The sequence below is a fragment of the Cucurbita pepo genome, chromosome 9, assembly GCF_057944985.1.
Source record: "Cucurbita pepo subsp. pepo isolate OVF chromosome 9, ASM5794498v1, whole genome shotgun sequence".
Taxonomy (NCBI): Eukaryota; Viridiplantae; Streptophyta; class Magnoliopsida; order Cucurbitales; family Cucurbitaceae; genus Cucurbita; species Cucurbita pepo.
Window position 1 is genome coordinate 715,610 of NC_141806.1, and position 19,274 is coordinate 734,883.

At 39.8% G+C, this 19,274-nt stretch overlaps 2 protein-coding genes and 1 pseudogene across 5 annotated transcripts; all 3 read right to left on the reverse strand.

Annotated features, from left to right (window-relative positions):
* Positions 1-691: 691 nt before the first annotated feature.
* Positions 692-5,107, reverse strand: LOC111801657 (Protein kinase superfamily protein). Of its 2 annotated transcripts, XM_023685720.2 has the most exons (2): positions 2,901-5,107; positions 692-1,064 (listed from the first exon to the last, which is right to left on the reverse strand). In XM_023685720.2, exons 1-2 carry the CDS (start codon positions 4,955-4,957, stop codon positions 1,061-1,063), a joined length of 2,061 nt encoding a protein of 686 aa, XP_023541488.2. In that variant the 5' UTR covers positions 4,958-5,107; the 3' UTR covers positions 692-1,060. The 2 variants fall into 2 exon arrangements, with proteins under 2 accessions (XP_023541488.2, XP_086982902.1); XM_087126776.1 differs by lacking the exon at positions 692-1,064 and having other exon boundaries at positions 2,630-5,107.
* Positions 5,108-6,434: 1,327 nt separating this feature from the next.
* On the reverse strand, positions 6,435-14,317 carry AHG1 (Protein phosphatase 2C family protein). 3 transcript variants are annotated; one of them, XR_002816164.2, is made up of 5 exons: positions 13,584-14,317; positions 13,067-13,429; positions 12,214-12,319; positions 7,849-8,296; positions 6,435-7,182 (listed from the first exon to the last, which is right to left on the reverse strand). XR_002816164.2 is itself a non-coding variant. In XM_023685725.2 (4 exons), exons 1-4 carry the CDS (start codon positions 14,019-14,021, stop codon positions 7,959-7,961), a joined length of 1,245 nt encoding a protein of 414 aa, XP_023541493.1. In that variant the 5' UTR covers positions 14,022-14,316; the 3' UTR covers positions 7,685-7,958. The 3 variants fall into 3 exon arrangements, 1 of the variants encoding a protein (XP_023541493.1); XR_002816165.2 differs by having other exon boundaries at positions 6,435-7,282; XM_023685725.2 differs by lacking the exon at positions 6,435-7,182 and having other exon boundaries at positions 7,685-8,296; positions 13,584-14,316.
* Positions 14,318-16,398: 2,081 nt separating this feature from the next.
* Positions 16,399-18,877, reverse strand: LOC111802181 (subtilisin-like protease SBT1.3 pseudogene; annotated as a pseudogene).
* Positions 18,878-19,274: the final 397 nt, after the last annotated feature.

Below are 19,274 nucleotides of genomic sequence, written 5' to 3' on the forward strand. Positions count from 1 at the left end.
GAAACATAAAGGGACTTCTCTCTTGACTAAAGAAAGCAGATATTGTTCTCTTTGGATTTTCTCTACTAGATATGGGCAGATATTGTTCTCGAGATATGAGCAGATATTGTTCTCTTTAGATTTTCTCCACTAGATATTGTTCTCTTTCTGGATCTCTCAATTCACCCCTTCAAGATCCATTATCACTGGTATCTCACAATTCACCCCTTCAGGCCCAACTTTGAAACTTTCGGAAGAAGTTTCCTCTCCAACCAATGTGGGATCTCACAATTCGCCTTGGTTTCCTCTCCAACCAATGTGAGATCTCACAATTCACCCTTTCAAGGCCCAGCATTATCACTGGCACTTGTTCCCCTTTCTAATCAATGCCACTGGCACTTGTTCCCCTTTCTAATCAATGCGAGATCTCACCAATCTCACCGTTCTCCCCGTATTCACCCAATTCTTCACTCTTCCATCCCACTCCCCTTTATATATAATTTGTTGATGAAACTAAGTTGTAATATCATATTTTGTATTTTTAGAAATTGCGGTGGTACAATTATATTATAATTCTATTTATCAAATATTATTAGATTTGTTAAATATTCTACATCTATTTACTAAAATTATATTGAATAATGAAAATTATCCATTTAATAGATTCTTTGAAATGAATAAAAAAAAATAAAAAATAAATAAAAATCGTTCCACAAATTTCGATTTCGATCTCTGCAAAAATGAATGGAGAATTTTGCCGTGATGAGTATTAAAATAGGTAGCGGGAAAGGGGACGGGCCACGTTTGCTTGACTTGGGCCCAAGGTAGTCCAGCCCAACTTCGAGGTCTTTGGATTTGAGGTTGAAACCACTGGACTAAATTTCATAGCAGAAGAATTAAAATGAATGGAACAGTTAACACAATCCAGCCATGATCTTCATACAACACAAGAGACAATGAAAGAATAGATGAGCAATGAGCAGAGAGTGAAATCTGTATGTCTGTTCCATGCTCTACGCACCCGATGGTGAGGCGTGAGATTCGTCGAAAGCTGAACGTCGTGTCTCAGTCACACCCAACTTTACCTGGAAACTTGGTCAGTACAAAAATATGAATGAAAGTACAGATTTTCACAAGTTAACCCAGATCCAATAGCCATAGTTGTGCCCACTTTACTGCGGAGCATTTATTCATCCAAATGCTTCTTAGACTTTGGAAAGTAGAGAGGGTTCATGATAGTGAATGATTGCAGAACTAATCAAGGGGAAAAAAAAGTAGGAAGCTTGCATTTGAAGTATCACCAAGTGCACAAGGACAGCGTGATATATTGAAGGAAGCAAGAAGGCTATAAAGAGTTGTTTTACAATGCAACAATCCCAAGTTCACCGCTAGCATATAATGTTTGCTTTGACTCGTTACGTATCGCTGTCAGTCTTACGGTTTTAGAACGTGTCTGTTAGGGAGAGGTTTCTACACCTTTATAAGAAATGTTTTATTTCTCTCTCCAATTAATTTGGGGTCTCACAATCTATCCCCCTTGAAAGCTCATTATCCTCGTCGGCACACAGCACCTAGTGTCTAGTTCTGGTACCATTTGTAACAGCCAAAACCCACCGCTAACAGATATTTTCCTCTTTGGGCTTTCCCTTTCGGGATAACACGTCTACTAAGAAAAAGTTTCCACACCCTAATCTCACATTGGTTGGAGAGAGGAACAAAGCATTCTTAATAAGGATATAGAAACCTCTTCCTAGTAGACGCGTTTTAAAACCATGAAGAGAATACCGAAAGGTAAAGCTCAAAGAGGACAACATCTGCTATCGGTAAGCTTGGACCGTTACATATAATTTCATCCAAGAACCTGCAGCAGCTGCTTTGGATTGCTCTTAATTGAGGCGTTGGAATCACCTCTATTTCAGTTGGTTTAGTTGGAGTTCTTTAGTGCCTAGGAAGATTCGGAAGAAATCCTAGGGCGGGTTTGGCCCCTTGTTAGAGTTCCTATATAATAACGATAGAGAAGGTCGTCTTTCCTACCGTTCCAATATAAACAAACAAGAAGTTCTTTTCGGGTGTCAAGGGATCATGAAAAGAGATTGTGAGTAAGAAACATTTCAACATCTCCATGTGAGCTTTTGTGGACAATTGTTCTTGTAACTTCCCTTTATTCTTTGTTGTCAACAATTGAAGCTCCTTCAGTAGGCTTTGAAGCCTCTTTTTGGATGGCCTAAGTCTGAGTGTTTTGTATGGCCCAGTTGGTTTTGTAATTTAACCTTCAATCTCTCTTAACAACAGCAGTTTTCTCATCAAAAAGGAAAAAGATAATACAGAGAAAAAAAGGCCTTCAATTCTAGCTCTATTGCCAATACTGTTGCTTTTCTGTACTATCATCGCATCTCCTTTTAACCAAAGTGAAAGGCATGCCTACTTGTAAAATTCTTTGGTCAACTTCCAAAAGCAAATGAATTCATGATATTTTCAAGCCCACTAAGGTTCTAATTCCTTTTTCTTCTTTTTCTTTTGTTCTTTTGGGCTTACTCAGAGAATAACAATGCTACAAGGAAGGGAAAATCACTGGGAAACCATAGCTACTTCCATAAAGCAATTAGAAGCTTTCATGCACTTTATCAAACTCAGTGTTAAGAACATCAAGAAAACAGAAAGGGACAATGTCTTCTATTTCTATCCATCTTGACTTGTTTATATACAAATATCTTATGAGTTCTGGACCTATAAAGGGCATCATCACATCACTAACAAGACGAAAAAACCGAAGGAAACAAGCTAATGTGAAAAATTATGAACTTTTTTTTACTGTTTGATTGCATTTTAACACGAATCGCCTACGAAGATGATGAATAAATTAGCTAAAATAGTGTATTAGCATATACAAGAAAAGGGTTTGTTTGATCTGATTAACTCACCGAGCCTTCCTATGCAACTTCGCAGGGAAGCGAGATGGCGGTGAAGGAGACAGTTCTGTTGGTAGTTGAGGTGGCTCCAATGCACCTGTTAGTATGCCCACAACCTCTTTCATGGAGGGCCTGCGGGCAGGCAGTTTCTGCAAACAAAGCAGGGCAACCTTGATGCAAAGAAGGGCTTGTTCTTTATCCAAGGACTGAATCGACTGATCGACCAAGTCAATGAGTTTTCCAGCTCGAGCGAGATGACGAGCCCACGATAAGAGATTGGCACGCTGGAATTCTGAAAGTGGTGAATTTGTCACCTGAAGGGGTCTTCTTCCAGCTATAAGAACTAATAATAGAACTCCATAGCTATAAACATCAGATTTCTCAGAGAGATCTCCGCCACCGCCGTATTCAGGGGCAATGTAACACATTGTTCCTCTCATACTTGGAGTACTACTAATGCCACCACTTTTGGGAATGTCCCCTCCGGTTGAATCGTGGCTGTTCCCACGAGCTCGCCAGAGTTCCCCGCTAAGTCCATCTAACCACCAATCGATGCTGCCTCGGCTTCCATGGCTTCTGCTTCTGGTTCTTCTCTTTTTCTCTCTGTACATTTCATCATCCCCTGGCCACATGTAACCCTCTTTCTCATCACAACTACCTGCGCACTTTTGAGGCTTCTTTTTCTTCCTTTTCTTTGCAAGTTCTTCACAATACTCCTCCTTCCACCACTCCCTCACTGGCCTTCTCTTCTCTTTTTTCAGATTCTTGGTATTCTTCTCATCATCCATAGACATCCACCATTCTAATCGCTTCTTGTTCTTCTTTTTCTCTGATTTCTTTACAGTTCTGCCACTCGACGAGGCTGCAATCCATTCGCTCTTCGGCCTCTCAGGCTTGATCTCTGATCCAATCCACTCCATCACATATTCCTTGACATTCCCACTGGTACCAACTCCATTTTCCTGCTTCCACCACCAATCTTTACCTGGTATACTATTCTTAAACCCAAAACTACTTTTCTTCTCCACACTGCTCGGCTCTTTCCCATTCTCAACACTAGCTCTGTCAAAAGCCACTTCCGATGGGGATGCCATCGCTGCAGCCGCCAAAGCAGTCTCGGGTGAAGTCGTGGCAACCTCCACCGTCTCTGGCGATGTCTCTGAAACGGGAATTCTCAAAAAGCTCTCAGGTGACTGATCAACCCCCACGTTGAATTCATCAAATCCAGTAGTAACACTCTCAGCTTCCTCGGCCACAGATCCACAATCTTCAACTATACAACCACGATTGCTCTCATATTCCCCCTTTTTTTCCTTCTTCTCCTCCTCCACACCACCATTCACCTTCACCTCAACTTCAAATTGACTATTCTCCAATTTCAACCTAGCAAGCCCAAAATCCCCAATTTTAGCCGAGAAACAATGATCCAAAAGCACATTGCTAGGCTTGATATCACCATGAATAACTGGTGGATCTAACCCATGAAGATGATCTAATCCCTTGGCGATATCAACCGCAACTGAAAATCGTTTCTTCCACTCCATAAGCTCCGGGCACTTCCTATGCAACAGAGCATCCTGCAAATTCCCATTATGCAAAAGCTCATAAACTAACAACATCCTCCGCCGCTTCTGATCAGAGCAAAACCCAAGAACGCTAACGACAAAAGACGAGTCAATCTTGGAGGCAAAGAACAGCTCGTTCTGAAATTCCCTTTCGCCTTGTAGAGACCCAGAATCCATAAGTTTGACCGCAATTTCCTTGTGGGTTTGCGGAAGAATGCCACGATAAACAGACCCAAAGCCCCCTTGGCCGAGACGGCGAGAAGGGGAGAAAGATTCGGTGGCACGACGGAGAAGGGAGTAGGAGAATCGATGGGGCGGTTTGGAATCAGCAGGGGCAGTGCGTTTCCGGGTAATTTTACGGAAGAGAACAATGAAAAAGAGGAATAGAGAGAAAGCGGCAGTGGAAGCGGCAACGATTGGGGGAAGAAGACGACTGGACAGAGCATGGTGATGGGTGTGTAGTGAAGATGGAGAAGGAGACGGGGAAATGGAGCGAGATGGCATCGTGAGAGAACAAATTCTAGTGAATCCTTAGTGGGTTATTTGTGTTCGGGCGAGATTAACAGTACCGAGCTCTTTCCATGGCGAAACTGACACAGAATTTTCGAAGAGGAGAAGAAGAAGAAGAAGAAGAAGGAAGGAGGAAGAAGAAGAAAATGGGAGCGTTGAGGCTCTTTTATTTTCTCTTTTAATTGATCATTTATTTTGGACATTAATAATTATTATTATTTGCGGGAAGTTGTTAGATTTTCCCTTTTACATAATTACATAAAAACGTCAATATACCTTTAAAAAGATCCACTTCTTCCTTCTTTTCTTTTTCATTTTTCGTTTTTTCCTACAATAATTTTAGAAATTAGAGGGATAATTGAGCTAGTTTTTTGTCCGGAGAAAGGCAAGATTAGAAGTTATTGGTATTAGTTAGAGATGTCTCCAGCTCAAGGACAAGAAATGTAATCTTCATTCTCGACCCTAAAAGTATTTCCCTACTCTCCCATTTGAAACAGAGGCCATAAAGAATGTGGGTCGAAACCAAATTTCATGTTCAAGTATAAATTATGAACATGAAGCGTTGTATGAAAATAGAAATAAGTGAACAATCTAAATCAGGTCTCGACTATGTGTCCTTTGGACTCTTTACCTAGAAGTGGATTTTGATTGCTGACACAAGTAATTTTGGTCCTTTGCTCTAACTAGTTAAGCTACCTAAACCAAAGAAAATTACACAACTGTCCACTTGACTAGTAAGAGAAAAGTCCTTTACTCGAAGAAATACTTATGCGTGAGATTTCGATACGTTCCACGAGTATGGATCTACCTCTATGATAGAAAGTATCTATTTTGGTGGGATCTTCTCTTATACTTCTAGAGGCTTAAATCATTTTTGATATCATTATGATTCTTTCCACATAGTTTCGGATCTGATTAGTGGGATTTTCCAATGAAAAACACTAAAACAATTATGAGTGAACATATAATTTAGAAAAACCAACCAATTAGAGGAAAAGTAAGTGAAAGCAAACTTAGGAAAAGTCACACACATAAGTTGAATATAAAAAGTGAATTAGGTAGTTTTCTTTTAATTCAAAGGGTTTTTCTAAAGAGTTATTAGTTTCAAATGGTGACCTCACTCCCCCATTGGGAGCCACCATTATTAAATGCTTCATTTTTCCTTCCCTGCCTTTCCATTTCTTCATCCTTACCTCTCTATTATTACTTTTCTTTTCCAATATTTTCCTTACCAATCACATATTCTTTCCATATATTACTTCCTCTCTCGAGTATAGTAGTCCCATGGCTCTAGCCATAAGCTATAGTTGAGGCGAAGCAGCTCTCGACTAGAGAGAGGGGCAATGAAGGGAAAAATATAAGGATGGGTATGTTGGTAATTTAGAGAAATATTCGACCTAGTCATCCAATTGAAAATGAAATGAAACAAAAAAAAAAAATAATAATAATAATAATTTTGACCATTTCTAGGTGTCACATGCGACGACCTTTGAATGTCACGTGCACACGTGCGTATCTCTCTCCTCTTGAGAGAGGAAGAAAGTATGTATTTGGTGGCATAAGACAAATTAGAGGCTTTAGATCAAAAAAAGCATTCATTGGATAATAAAAACAAAACCCAAATGAATTGACAACTCTTCCATTTCTCTCTCTCTATCTTTCAATGTTTCTAAATCTCACCTAATCCAGGCCAAACTCCCAAGACAATCCTTCATTGAGTTCTCTTTTGTGATACCCATTTGTTTATTGTTTAGGGCCAGAAGACAAGAATATTCTGTCACATTCCATTGATCAGCTAGAGGAGAGAGATAAGAGGTGACATTTTATAAAGCATTCATAGATTCAGGTCAATGGTGTGAAAATGGCTGCAGCTTTTCATCAATAAAAATTGGATTTGAAATTGCTTGGGAAGTCTAAAACTTTACATGTGCTTTTGTGATGAGACTCCAATATTGTATTGCAAAATTCATGCTGCATGTGCTTAACCAAGTCCTTGCCCACATACTTAAGCTATTCCAAATTCTACCAAACAAGAACCAGCTGGACTTTGCCATCTCTCTCTCTCTCTCTACCCCCCTACTATCTTAGATCATTGATTAATGAGAGAGTAAGAATCATACCTGAATAGCGCCGACAGGTGTTGCACAGCTTGACAATGGCCATATGTTGAATTGATGCAAGCTTTATGACCACAATGAGGTTGAAATGGCATTCTGCTTCTGCATTTAATATGAATATGAAAGACAGCCAGGCCATGAAAATATAGCTCGACACTTCAGACTTACTCAACCATGAAAGCAGAAACTACAATCCAAATTACTGCACACATAAACAAAGAAACAAACATCTTTCATGTTCTTTTACGGCTATGTTCCTCTTTTGGAATCTCAATAATCAATCTGAAATAATGGCAGCAGAAGCATGTTCAAATGGAGTAATGTTGTACAGCTTGATACTGATAAAAGATATGATCAGATATTAACATGTGACTTCAACTAACCGCAGCATATTCCAGTGATTTAAAGCTGGAATCATCTGTTTCAACTGAGAAAGTAAAAGTAGGGAGCCAAACAAGGGAGGCAAACTGGCCATAGCAAGCAAATCTTGTAATGATATATCAACCAAATTTTGAGAAGCAAAAGAGAAATGCTTCATTTTTAGGATGTAAGAGCATGCCTGTAATTGTCTAATCCCATCATAAAGCACATCATTAACATCACGTGGCAGGAAAAATGTTGGATTGTATCGATTCTTCCAATCATCAGTTCTTTTTTGCTTCATGATGGCATAAAAAAGCAAAACGTCGATTGACCCATGACCCAGAACACAGCTTTCAACTAATAAATTCAATCGCAAACCTACAAATTAGAGAAATAAGTTTTCACCTAAGAGGAGCAATCTTCAATGGATCATGCTCCTCACTTCGTTTCCAGTCTAGAGCAAGGCTGTACAACTCCATATACTTGGTTGACCTTAACTACATCATTTTTTCAGCTTAGCTCCTCTTTAGATCGATAACTATAACACTGATATTGTCGGTGCTTTTCCGCCCCAAAGCAAGACGAGTAAGCAGTGCTGCAGCAACTGAACTACGAGAGGTATATGAAGTTCCAGCCCCTTCTTCAATTTGAGGTAAGGCGTTGAGATCTATTGTAGTGCTAGAAGCAGCGACCGTTTCCTGGAGACATTCACGAGCTACCTCACAAGCCAACTCACTTGAAAGAACATCCCACAAACCATCACTTGCAAGTATTAAACATTCATCATCGGGTTCTCTTTTGGTGAAGGTAATTTCTGGCTCTGATATTACAACTGACTTGAGATACTTGTCGCCTGTTCAAAGCATCATACAAGTGGAAAAATCAACAGAGATCAATCTTCAAAAAAAAAGAAAAACATAGACAAATGGAATTCCGCAAGAACTTGTTTTATTATAATCGAAAGATCATACATAAAGTTCTGCTTGCTTGACAGTATAACATTAGGGGCAAATGTAGAAGTGAAGCTCAATCTAAGCGACTAGAATTATCACTTGTGTCGCAAAAAAGGTCATTTATTTTGCAGAAATCTAGATAACAAAGAATGAACTTGACACATAAAAAGGGAAGTCTGATAACACAGGAAGAAAGGGAAAAGGAAAGAACTATGTCCATCCTGACGGTACATGAACAGGAAAGAAGAAAGAGAATTATGCTCGTTGAATCTCCAACATAATCAATTGATCAGAGTTACTGATCCCATACATTCATACAGAACTTCATTACTTCTCCCAGATTCAACCCAATTCAACCCATGAACCATAAATACAATGTCACCCTCAATAGCCACATTTCTCCTACCTGCCTTAAGCCATAGAATGATCACCAGTCTCTTTTGTTAATCCTATTCCTAGAATCAAACGGTAACTCGAGTAATCTGACACAGAAAGTATATAAAACTACACAAATTAGGCATCTCTCCAAAGAAGTTGTTATAGGCGACTAGACCAGGGAAATTGCAGAACAGAACCTAGACCAGGGAAATTGCAGAACAGAAATCAAGCACTAAAGGAACGAGGATTTCATTAGAGTTCCCGGAGCACAGTCAACACAAATGTGAAGTACAACTTCCCAAATAAGTTTCCAAAGATTCCATGGGTTTCTTAACCCATAAATACAACCTCGAGATATGAAGCTCTGAATTCACTTTCAGAATAGCATTACCCCGCCAGTCACTCTCTTTATCAGATTATCTGCCGATGCTCACCTTCAACCATTCAAATGAACAGACCAACAGTCGATTGGTTAAAAATAAATACCAAAAAATGGTGAACAATATCATATTTTGTAATTAGAAATAAGAACTAGTTCCTCAGTAAAATAGCTCAAGCTTACAAATTCGCAAATGGCTCAAGCCAGTTACGGTATTTCTCAACATGGCATTAAATCTAGAAAACCTCCCCCATTGGTATTCACAGGATCGGATCTAGGCAAGTCTCAGCAAAAGATATGAGGTCAATTTCTCGACCTGGACTTCCAGGTATCATGAGTGAGGGCGTCCAAGATTTTGAAACAAGACTCGTTAATGGAAAAATAAATCCACCGGTTAAACGCTAGCTGAACAGCTAATAACTCAAGGTATTAGAAACTTGATACAGTTTATATCCATGGTAGTATCGTTTCATATGGTAAGAAAGATATTTAGAACACTCATCATTAGGTCCTTCATCCGTCTTTCAAATGCAAAAGCTTCAACAATCCACTAATTTTCACACTGGAATAAACTAGTCCAATTCTAACAGAGACAACTCATAACTCTTGTTTTCTTTCCAATTTCTTTATATACTTGCATCATAGTTGGCTACATGGTGACATCTTCTCTCTCATCCCTGATGAACATCAACAAGTTGATATTGCAGTCATCGTAAATCTCAATTGAGCAACCACATTCAGCAAGCTTCCCAAGATACCTTAAACTTTTAGAATAAAATCTCATTTTGGTTAAAATTACAAGATGGCCATTCTTAGCATGGTGAAAAGGCAAGAACGAATCATGATTAGTCAATCTCATGGTACGACCCACTTTGCGCTAAGCTTATATTCTTCGCTTCAACACTGTCATGATCTTCCAACAACAAAAATTGAATCTAATCATAAGCTGGCAAGGCATCAGTCTAACATTTCCTTCTAAGTTATAAGACGAAACTTATAACTTCACATATGTTTCAACAAATGTATACATATAGACATATGGAGATAAGATTCAAGACACCAATGTCCCACTGCTAGAATAAGTTTTGCATTTGGAAACTTGGCACCTCTCAAGTCCATGTTGCTACTTGTTAATGTTGTTCATCAGTCAAAATTACTCTGACCTGATTTCCCAAAATATCTTAGAAAAAGCAACAAACAAAATCACAGTAAAGAAGCACAGTTAGTTCCAAGTTTTTAAAAAATGCAAATATACGAAGCCACAAAATTTTATGTCAACCAATCCCCAAGTAAACCAAACAAAAATGATGGTATAGACCAGTATTCAACAGCCAACTGAAAAGGAAAAAAACAGTTTAGAATGCCAACGTGGTAAGCACCAGTACAATGCACAATCATGTTCAAAACAGATTAGATATTGTCAAGTGAGTGACGATCCAACAGAGGTACTTGCCAACAAGACATGATTCTGCAGATTTCTGCCACTATCAAATTGATTTCCATGAACTCCATCACAAGAGGAAGATATACCTCTGACTCGTACATCTAATAAGGTCATTCTAGTTGCAACTTGCAAGAAGTTAGAATCCATATTGAAGATCGAAATGCTTCGAACTCTTGAAATGGTCCATCATACAAAAAAGAAAATTTGTCTAAATCACGGGACATACATTCAGATTATCACAAAGAAAAATCATAAACATTCTTGACCCTTACACTTATTTGCTGAGTCTTCCCTACTCTTTACACTTATTTGCTGAGTCTTCCCTACTCTCAGCATGTCAAAGCCGCATTACATTGCAATGTTGGCATACAACCCCAAAGTAATGTAGTTATAAGAAAGGAAATTTGCGAGGGTTTAAAGCCTCAATTATGCACATAACTAATATCACCCTGTTCAATTTTTTTTTTTTTTCCCAACAAACTGCCATGATCTGTACAGTACTTAAAACCTTCCTTGAAGAAAATAACTTGTCCCATTGAATCAAATTACTTCAGGAAAATTATGACTTTAAGGGCAACGAAGATTTTCCAATCTGATTAGTTTTTTTCACAATCTGTTTTGCTCTAGACCCTCTGAGTTATCAAAGAGGGGGTTCTATGAAGTTACTAGGAAATTTTGCCAATCTTTATCCACACTACCATTCAACCATGCCAGCAATCTGTTGATGAAGGAATGCAACATAAAGCATTTTCATTCAGAATCACATGCTTCACATTTCTGCCAAGCAATGTTGTAAGGGAACCCATTTCAGAAGAATCACGAGGCTAAGCCCAATGCTCCAATATGAAATGGGGAGTGAGAAGTGTACTTCAGATTCAAGGAAGTAACAATCTTACTCAAATTGTTACAAATTTTTTTCGTCCCCTTAACTCGAGGACCCATTTCAAGTAAGGTCATCCAGAATATTATAAGTGAATGCAAACACAGTGAACCGTACAGCATAAACCTCTTTTGTCAAATCATATGCATATTCCAAATGAGCATCCATTTCGCAATTTGTAATTGTCCATGGACTCAACCTAATAAAACGAAATAGTGTTTGATCCAAGCACTACATAACCTCAGTGAATCAACAGTCCCTTTATCTAGTAATTCTTATCACTGAAAAATATATCAGAATCTAAATCCTTTCATTCATTAAAGGCTTTATACATTCTCTTCTAGAGAGTATTCATATATATATATATATATATATATATATATGCACTAGCGACAGAGTACGACAATCAAATTTTTAGGAAATCCTTGAAACTTATAATCTAATCAATGTTTGAACTTAGAAAAAAATGCAGGATTTGACAAATAAGATTGCATAGAACTGTACCAAAACTAAACACGACCACAATCGGTTTCTGAATAACAAGAAAGGTGTACCTCGTAATTACCTAGACGGTGTCACAGTGAGCAGTTTATTTAATTCCTTGAAAACAAAATCAGACTTCTGTAGATGACCATATGCACACTGGAAGCATTATAATTTACGTCGGAATGTTTAAGCAAACTCCACAAAAGCAGATAATATCATATTCAACATCCATAATAGCAGAAACTATTACCAATTGCACGGGACATTGCAAGGATGCCTTTAACCCGAGCTCCATTTATGAAAATCACCTGTCCTCCTGCAGCTTCGATCCTTGCTAGTTCATCAATTCTATCAGGCTGAGAATTAGGATAAGAAAAATAGTGAGAAAAAAAATATATTATATGTTCATCATGAGACACCTACTGGATGGAAAATGTATCATGCAATAATACACAGTGAAATTAAGTAGACCAACAAAATTAGAACACTGAATAAATAATTCGAGAAAGCAGAGAATATCATATATTTTCTGCTCACGCAACATTCTATCCATCTAAAATGTACTTCAGACAAAAAAAACATAAAAAGACCAAGCTTCATGGAAGTACTCAACGTTAAGCAGAAAGGTTATATTAAACGATACCATTACACACTTTTCTTCGCAGTGATACAAATGGGCTAACGAATCTAAACCGAGATCGAAGAACTGATCCCCATAGCCAGAGTCGGGCAACAAGTGTTGCATAAATAACTATAGTACGTCAGGATCGCCATCCATAACATAACTACGACGAATTAATAGCCCTAGAAGGATGGGACAGAATTTGCGAAGCATTATGCTTGTGTCCTAAAATTAGTAAAAAATTGGAGAAAAGAAGAACAAATGGCTGAATGAATGAGAATGTAAGGCAGACCTAATCAATCTAAAATTTCTTTTACGCTAAAATGGTCCAATCGCATCATAGAAGCAACAAGATTAGACAAGCAATCCTTTAATCGTTATCATCTCGCCAAAAATTGACAGCATAATAAGTGTTGAGCAAACAGCTGGCGACGATTACGTCAACAATTTTCGGGAGAGAAGGACTTGAGAGAGAGTAAACCTTGTGATCATTGGAAAGCGGAATGGCCCTTCCTCCTCGACAGAGGACGGCGCGTGAGTCACCGCAGTTGGCAACGATTATATGTTCCGGCGTGAGCACAGCGACAACGGCGGTGGAGCCACCGAGAGCCACCTCCATTGGATGGCAAGCACACTGGCCTCCGACGCTCCCACAGGCACAAGTATTGAGTGCCACTTCATCCATTCTCTCAAAGCTCCGCCGCATCACTCTTCTCCAAGTCGCCTCCTCCTCCGCCACGCTACTTCCTCCACCGATACTCTCAGTTTCCTCGCGCGTATTCACCACGCGCGCCAATTCCTCCTGTACTAACACGTGCATCTTCTCCATACATAGTGTTGCCACCTGTGAAATAAAGCAAATTAGACCATCATAATGACGATAATAACCCTCATTGCCGCCATTATAGAGGATAATTCAGTTTGATCTCAATGGTAATTTCCACCTCCAATTTTTTTTTTTTTTTTTCTATTCTGGAAAAATAAAATTTAAACTTTACGTGAGGGCCTCCATGTCCATCATAGACGGCGAAGAAATGCACCGGTAGTCGCCTTTCTGGACCAATAAGGCACGTGCTCACCGATACTGCGTCCTCCATCTCACGTGATCTCCCAGATACCGACATCATCCCGAACACCGGCTGAGGTACCGACGATGAAGCAACTACAGCGTTCACGTCCTCCCCAGAAGACGAAGACGTTAAAACCTCCGGAGTGTCGCCGCCGTCCGTCTTCCGAACACGCTTCTTCTCCAAACCGGAACTCTCAGTTTGGTTCTCCTTCCGGTGGTGCTGACTGGTCGACGGCGATGGCGAGGGTTTCGCCGACGGTACTGCTGCTAATCGCCTCATTTCTATTCTACGGCGCCGGCGCTCTCGGCATTTGGCCGGCGAATCTATATCATCATCACTTGGCATTCTACAGTAAACCTCCGTCATCGGAATCGTCCGGAACAGGAACTCGCCGTCGAGAATCTCCCGATAAGAATAATCATCGTTGGCGAAGTGTAATAATATAAGCAAGTAATGGAATGCGTTACGGAATTTCGCTGAGAAGAAAACGTGTCGCTTCCTTTCTTCCTCCCACCCAGGAACAAAAGAGAGACTCTCGGGCAACTCTAAGTCTACGGGCAGCTACAAAACCTGCCCTACCCGACCTCCATTTCATTCTGTTAGGACACGTGTTACCCATGACCATCCTCTCCCCTAATTCCTTTTCTCTTTCCAGTCAATTAATCGTATCGCGAGAATTATCCCTTGTGACACGTGTCTAAAGTGCTTGAAAACTGGAGGCCCAGCTTGCGAGGATGACACACGTGGATCAATCAGAAACTCCCACGCCAGGCTTGCCATAAAACGATAGATATGGGTCCCACATCGACTAGGCTTTATTTAAGTAAATCAAACAATAATAATAAATTAAATTCCTACATTCCACCTACTAAAATAAATTTTTCATCCCAAAAACTTAAAAAAAAAAAGAAATTAATTTAATTTAATTTAATAATTCTTTTCATAAGGATTGTCTTTGAATAATAAAATCTCGTCTTAATAATTTTAAATATTAAAAATAGTCTCTACAATTTAAAATTTTAATTATAAGAGTAATTACACGTGGCGGTAAAGGAGAGGGCTAATTAAAGAGGTGGTATAGGTATGTGGGTACGTGGCGGTGACGGCGAAAGTGACGGTTCCAATCCCGAAGAGCCTTTTCTTTTTGTTTTCTTTCAGCCAAGTTTTGCCCACATTTCTTCATAAAAACTATTTTAAAATTAAATAGAAGAGTTTGGTGTTATACCTTAATGAATTGTAACGTTTAATTAAGTATATAGTCTATTTTAGTAAAATTTAAAGTTTATAATACAAATTAATATTTCTTAAAAAAATAAATATCGCATTTTAATTAAATTATACCCGCATCAGTAACATGTTTAATAAAATTACTTAAATTTCTAAAAGAATAAAAATAAAATAAAATAAATAAAGTTTCTACAATGAGAGTTAGGTAGTGAAGCGACAGGAGCATGCCAATTCTCTGTGGTTCAAAACTCATTTGAATGTTGTGTGTCCTAAAGAAGGATGGGTGTTTTTGTAATTTTACAGTACTTTAATTAATTACACCTAAGTTGAAACAATAAAGCTATTCCTTATAAATAGTTATAACATAAGAATAAAGCTGCTTTTTAATTCTATAAATGATGTAAGAATCTTGTCACATCAAAGATTTGAGGTAACATTTTAATATATTGGATTTTATAGTAAAATAAACAAATATATTTGAAAATATTTTTTAAATATTATAAAACATTTATGAATTTATTTTGGGCTATAAATCTATATCTATATCATATATTGACGAGAAAAGTTTTCTTGAATTTTTTTTATAAAGGTAGAATGGTATGATATTGTCTCCAAGACTTTAAAATGCGTTTGTTAGAGAAAGATTTCCACACCTTTTATAAAAGATGTTTCGTTCTCCTCTCCAATTAGGATTCTCACAACATTACTAACACTTTAGATAAGAATATCTCGTAAATGACAATGAACCATGATTTGATATTAACAGTCACTCTCAAATGACCTAAAGCTGGACATTTTATTTAAAAATAATTTTTTTAATGAAGGTTAAGAGTTTATCAGTTATACAAAAATAAATTTTCATAAAATAAAAACTCGAGCATTAACTAAAATAAAGACCATTATATATTGTCGTTTTGGGCTTTTCCTCAAGGCTTTAAAATGTGTCTGGTAGGGGAAGGTTTTCACACCCTTATAAATGGTGGTTTTTTTTCCTCCCCAACCAATGTGGGACATCACAATCCACCCCCCTTCACGCCAGCATACTCGATGACACTCTTTCCTTCCTCTAATCGATGTGGGACCACCCCCAAATCCACCCCCTTTGGGCCTAGCGTCCTTACTAGCACACTGTCTCGTGTCTATCCCCCTTCGGGGAATAGCAAGAAGGCTGGCACATCGTTCGGTGTCTGGCTCTGATGCCATTTGTAACCGCCCAGATCCACCGCTAGCAGATATTATCCTCTTTGAGCTTTCCCTTTCGGGCTTGCCCTGAAAGGCCCGTCTGCTAGGGGAAGTTTTCACACTCTTATAAATGGTGGTTTGTTCTCCTCCTCAACCAACGTGGGACATCACAACTAGCATAGGATATGAATATTTTAGTTGTGATGCATGTTACAATTATTCATTTATTGTCCATTTTGGAGTAATTAATAACACATTGCAAATAGGTTGATATTAAATTTCCCACAATCTGATAATCTTCACATTAAAATGGAAGTTTTTAAGAAAATGCACATGAAATAAATAAACATTGCATTAATTTCTCTTGTAATACTACATGGATATTTAGTAGCAAATTTAATTGCAAAACCCATGAACTGAGACTTGATGATTGAAAACATGAGCTCCAAAAAGGATCAAACAAAGAAACAGGCCAAGAAATGGATTCAAAAAGACGACAACCAAGTGATGATAATGGGGCTTCTCACCCTGTGACTTCCGTCCTTCCAAATTAGCCCGCCAAATTCCGGCATGCTAAGTCTCTTCTTCGTCACGAAAGTGATTCTGTATGAAAGCTTCTGATATCTCCCTGTGAAATTCAGCCTCTCCGGCTCGATTTTCACGGCGGCGCCGGTGAACGGAGACACTATTGCGTGGTAACTCGAGGATGCAGGGCCGACGTTGGTGACGGTTCTGTGAAGGGTCAGGGAGGTGATGGTGGATTTCTCTGGGAACACGGCGGAGATGGCTGGATAATTCAAATCTCCAGGGTTGGGGAGAAGGCGATGGCATGATCGATTTGAATGTTTGGAGAAGACTTTGAGCTGTGAAGGAGTTAAATCCTGGGTACAGAGGAATTCGAAGTAATCTTGCGGTTTAATTTCGTAAACCAAACCAGGATCTAGGGCTTTTCTGGGATTTATGTGGCCGGCGCCATGGTCGTACGGACTCGACGGGGATGCGGCGGAGGCGTCTTTCAGAGGCTTGTAGGTGTTGTCGTGGACATATGCGGTGGTCATCAGCGCCGATTTGATCGCTGATGGGCTCCAATCGGGATGTTTCGATTTGATTAAAGCCGCTACTCCACTGACGTGTGGGCACGACATTGAAGTTCCGGAAAGAATGTTGAATTTCACCCTTCTTGTATCTGTTGTCAAGCTCGACGGCCCTGTTTTTCCGGTCCAAGCGGCGAGGATGTTGACGCCGGGAGCTACCAGATCGGGCTTGAGAATCTCCAGAGTGAGGAAATTTGGTCCTCTGGAAGAAAACGCCGCCACTACCGGCGAGGGTTTTACCCCTAATCTTGTACCTAAAAGCCCTAGAGTCGCCGTCGGTTTTCGATTTGTTAATGCATATTGCTTAATTGCCTTGCCTTCTGTTTCTCCGACGGCGACTGCCGGCAGTAAATGGCAATCGGCAACAAGTTCTTCCCCATTCGCTGCCGTGTTCGACAGAATCATCCCAATACCACCGGCGTTTTTCACCACCACTCCCTTTTGAACCCGAGGGCTAATTCCTCGATCGCATATCACAATTTTTCCGGCGACGAAATGGGGATCTAAAGTTCCTTCTAAACAGAGCGAACTCGGATCAGGGTTGCTTGAATTACTCCCCATGTACACAACTGGGAATTGTTTGTTTTCTTGGATCGCGATTCTTCCTCTGTAAAGTGAAACGCCGGTGATTGTTCTGCCATTGCCGAGCTTGACAATGGCCGGGAAATCTCTGTCCATTGTACTAGCGCCGACGGTGGTTATCCACGGCGATACGTTTGTGAGACTGACAGGATCCGGCCCTCCATTCCCGGCCGAGCAGGACACAAAAACACCCATCTCCATTGCCCCAAATGCTGCAACGGAGAGGCTATCACGATAGTAAGAAGAAACCCCACCTCCCAAAGAGATGGACAGAACATTTACGCCGTCGGCCACAGCTCTGTCCACAGCCGACAAAATGTCGGAGCTAAAGCAGCCACCAACCCAACAGACTTTGTAGGCGGCAATTCTAGCACCAGGCGCCATTCCTCTAGCTGTTCCATAAGCATACCCCAGAAGATTTGCCCCTGCCACCGGAGATCCCGCGACGGTGGCTGCCGTGTGAGTCCCATGCCCATCTTGATCCCTCGGCGATTTATACTCCAACTGTTGGTTAAATTTCCCCGTTGCAGCTTCATACCCATGGTAAAACACTCTAGCGCCAACGATCTTTCTATTACAATTCTGTTTCGTGAAGCCTCGCCCTGTCTCGCATTCCCCTTTCCAATACGCCGGCACCGGCGACATTCCAGCATCGTTGAAGCTCTCACTCTCCGGCCAAATCCCAGTGTCCAAAACCCCGACAACCACATCATGGTCTGCAATTTGCTGAGACCAGGCGCTGTTACTGTCCGCCGGTTCAAGCCCAAGAAACTTGGGGCTTCTAGTCGTATGAAGCTCATACTTAACCTCAGGAAAAACGGCCAACACCCCATGTTCTTCCTCGAGCCTCTCAGCCTCTTCTTCACTCAATCGAGCTGCAACTCCATGGAAAACATTCTGATAACTGTAAATGATCCTGTCTTCACCTCCCCCATTACCTTGACCTTCTCTCTCAGGATTATCAGCCACCACACTGCTTAGCACAGTGGAGTACCACTCAAAATGATCGGAAAACGAGTCCGGCATTGCAGACCTGTCCATCTGAACAACATAGGTTTTGAAAAACTGGGCGCTTGAAAGAAGCAAACAGTGGAAAAACAGAGGAAAACAGAGCCATTGCAGAGGAGTATGAGCCATGGAAGAAGAAGAAGAAGAAGAAGAAGAAGAAGAAGAAAGAAAGAATGGGAGAGCGGTGAGGGGGATGATGTTGGGGAATGGAGGTAGGTAATAAATGAAAGTGGTGGTTGTTTCATGAATGCCAAAACTGAAGAGGGGTTGGGAGTATTGGTGGTGAGAAGTTAATTTGGCTATGTATAATGGTCCCCTGTTTTTATTACCACATACCTCCTTCCTTCCTACGTCTTGTATTATGAATTTATTTTAAATGGTAACTACAATTTTTTTATTTATTTTTTCTTTTATTGACTTACATTAACTCATACCAATAATAATTTGAAAGTTGAAGAGTATTTCTTGAAATAAATTTAAAAATGTTTTGAGTAAAAATGAAATGGGTCAAAGTGTATCTGCACAA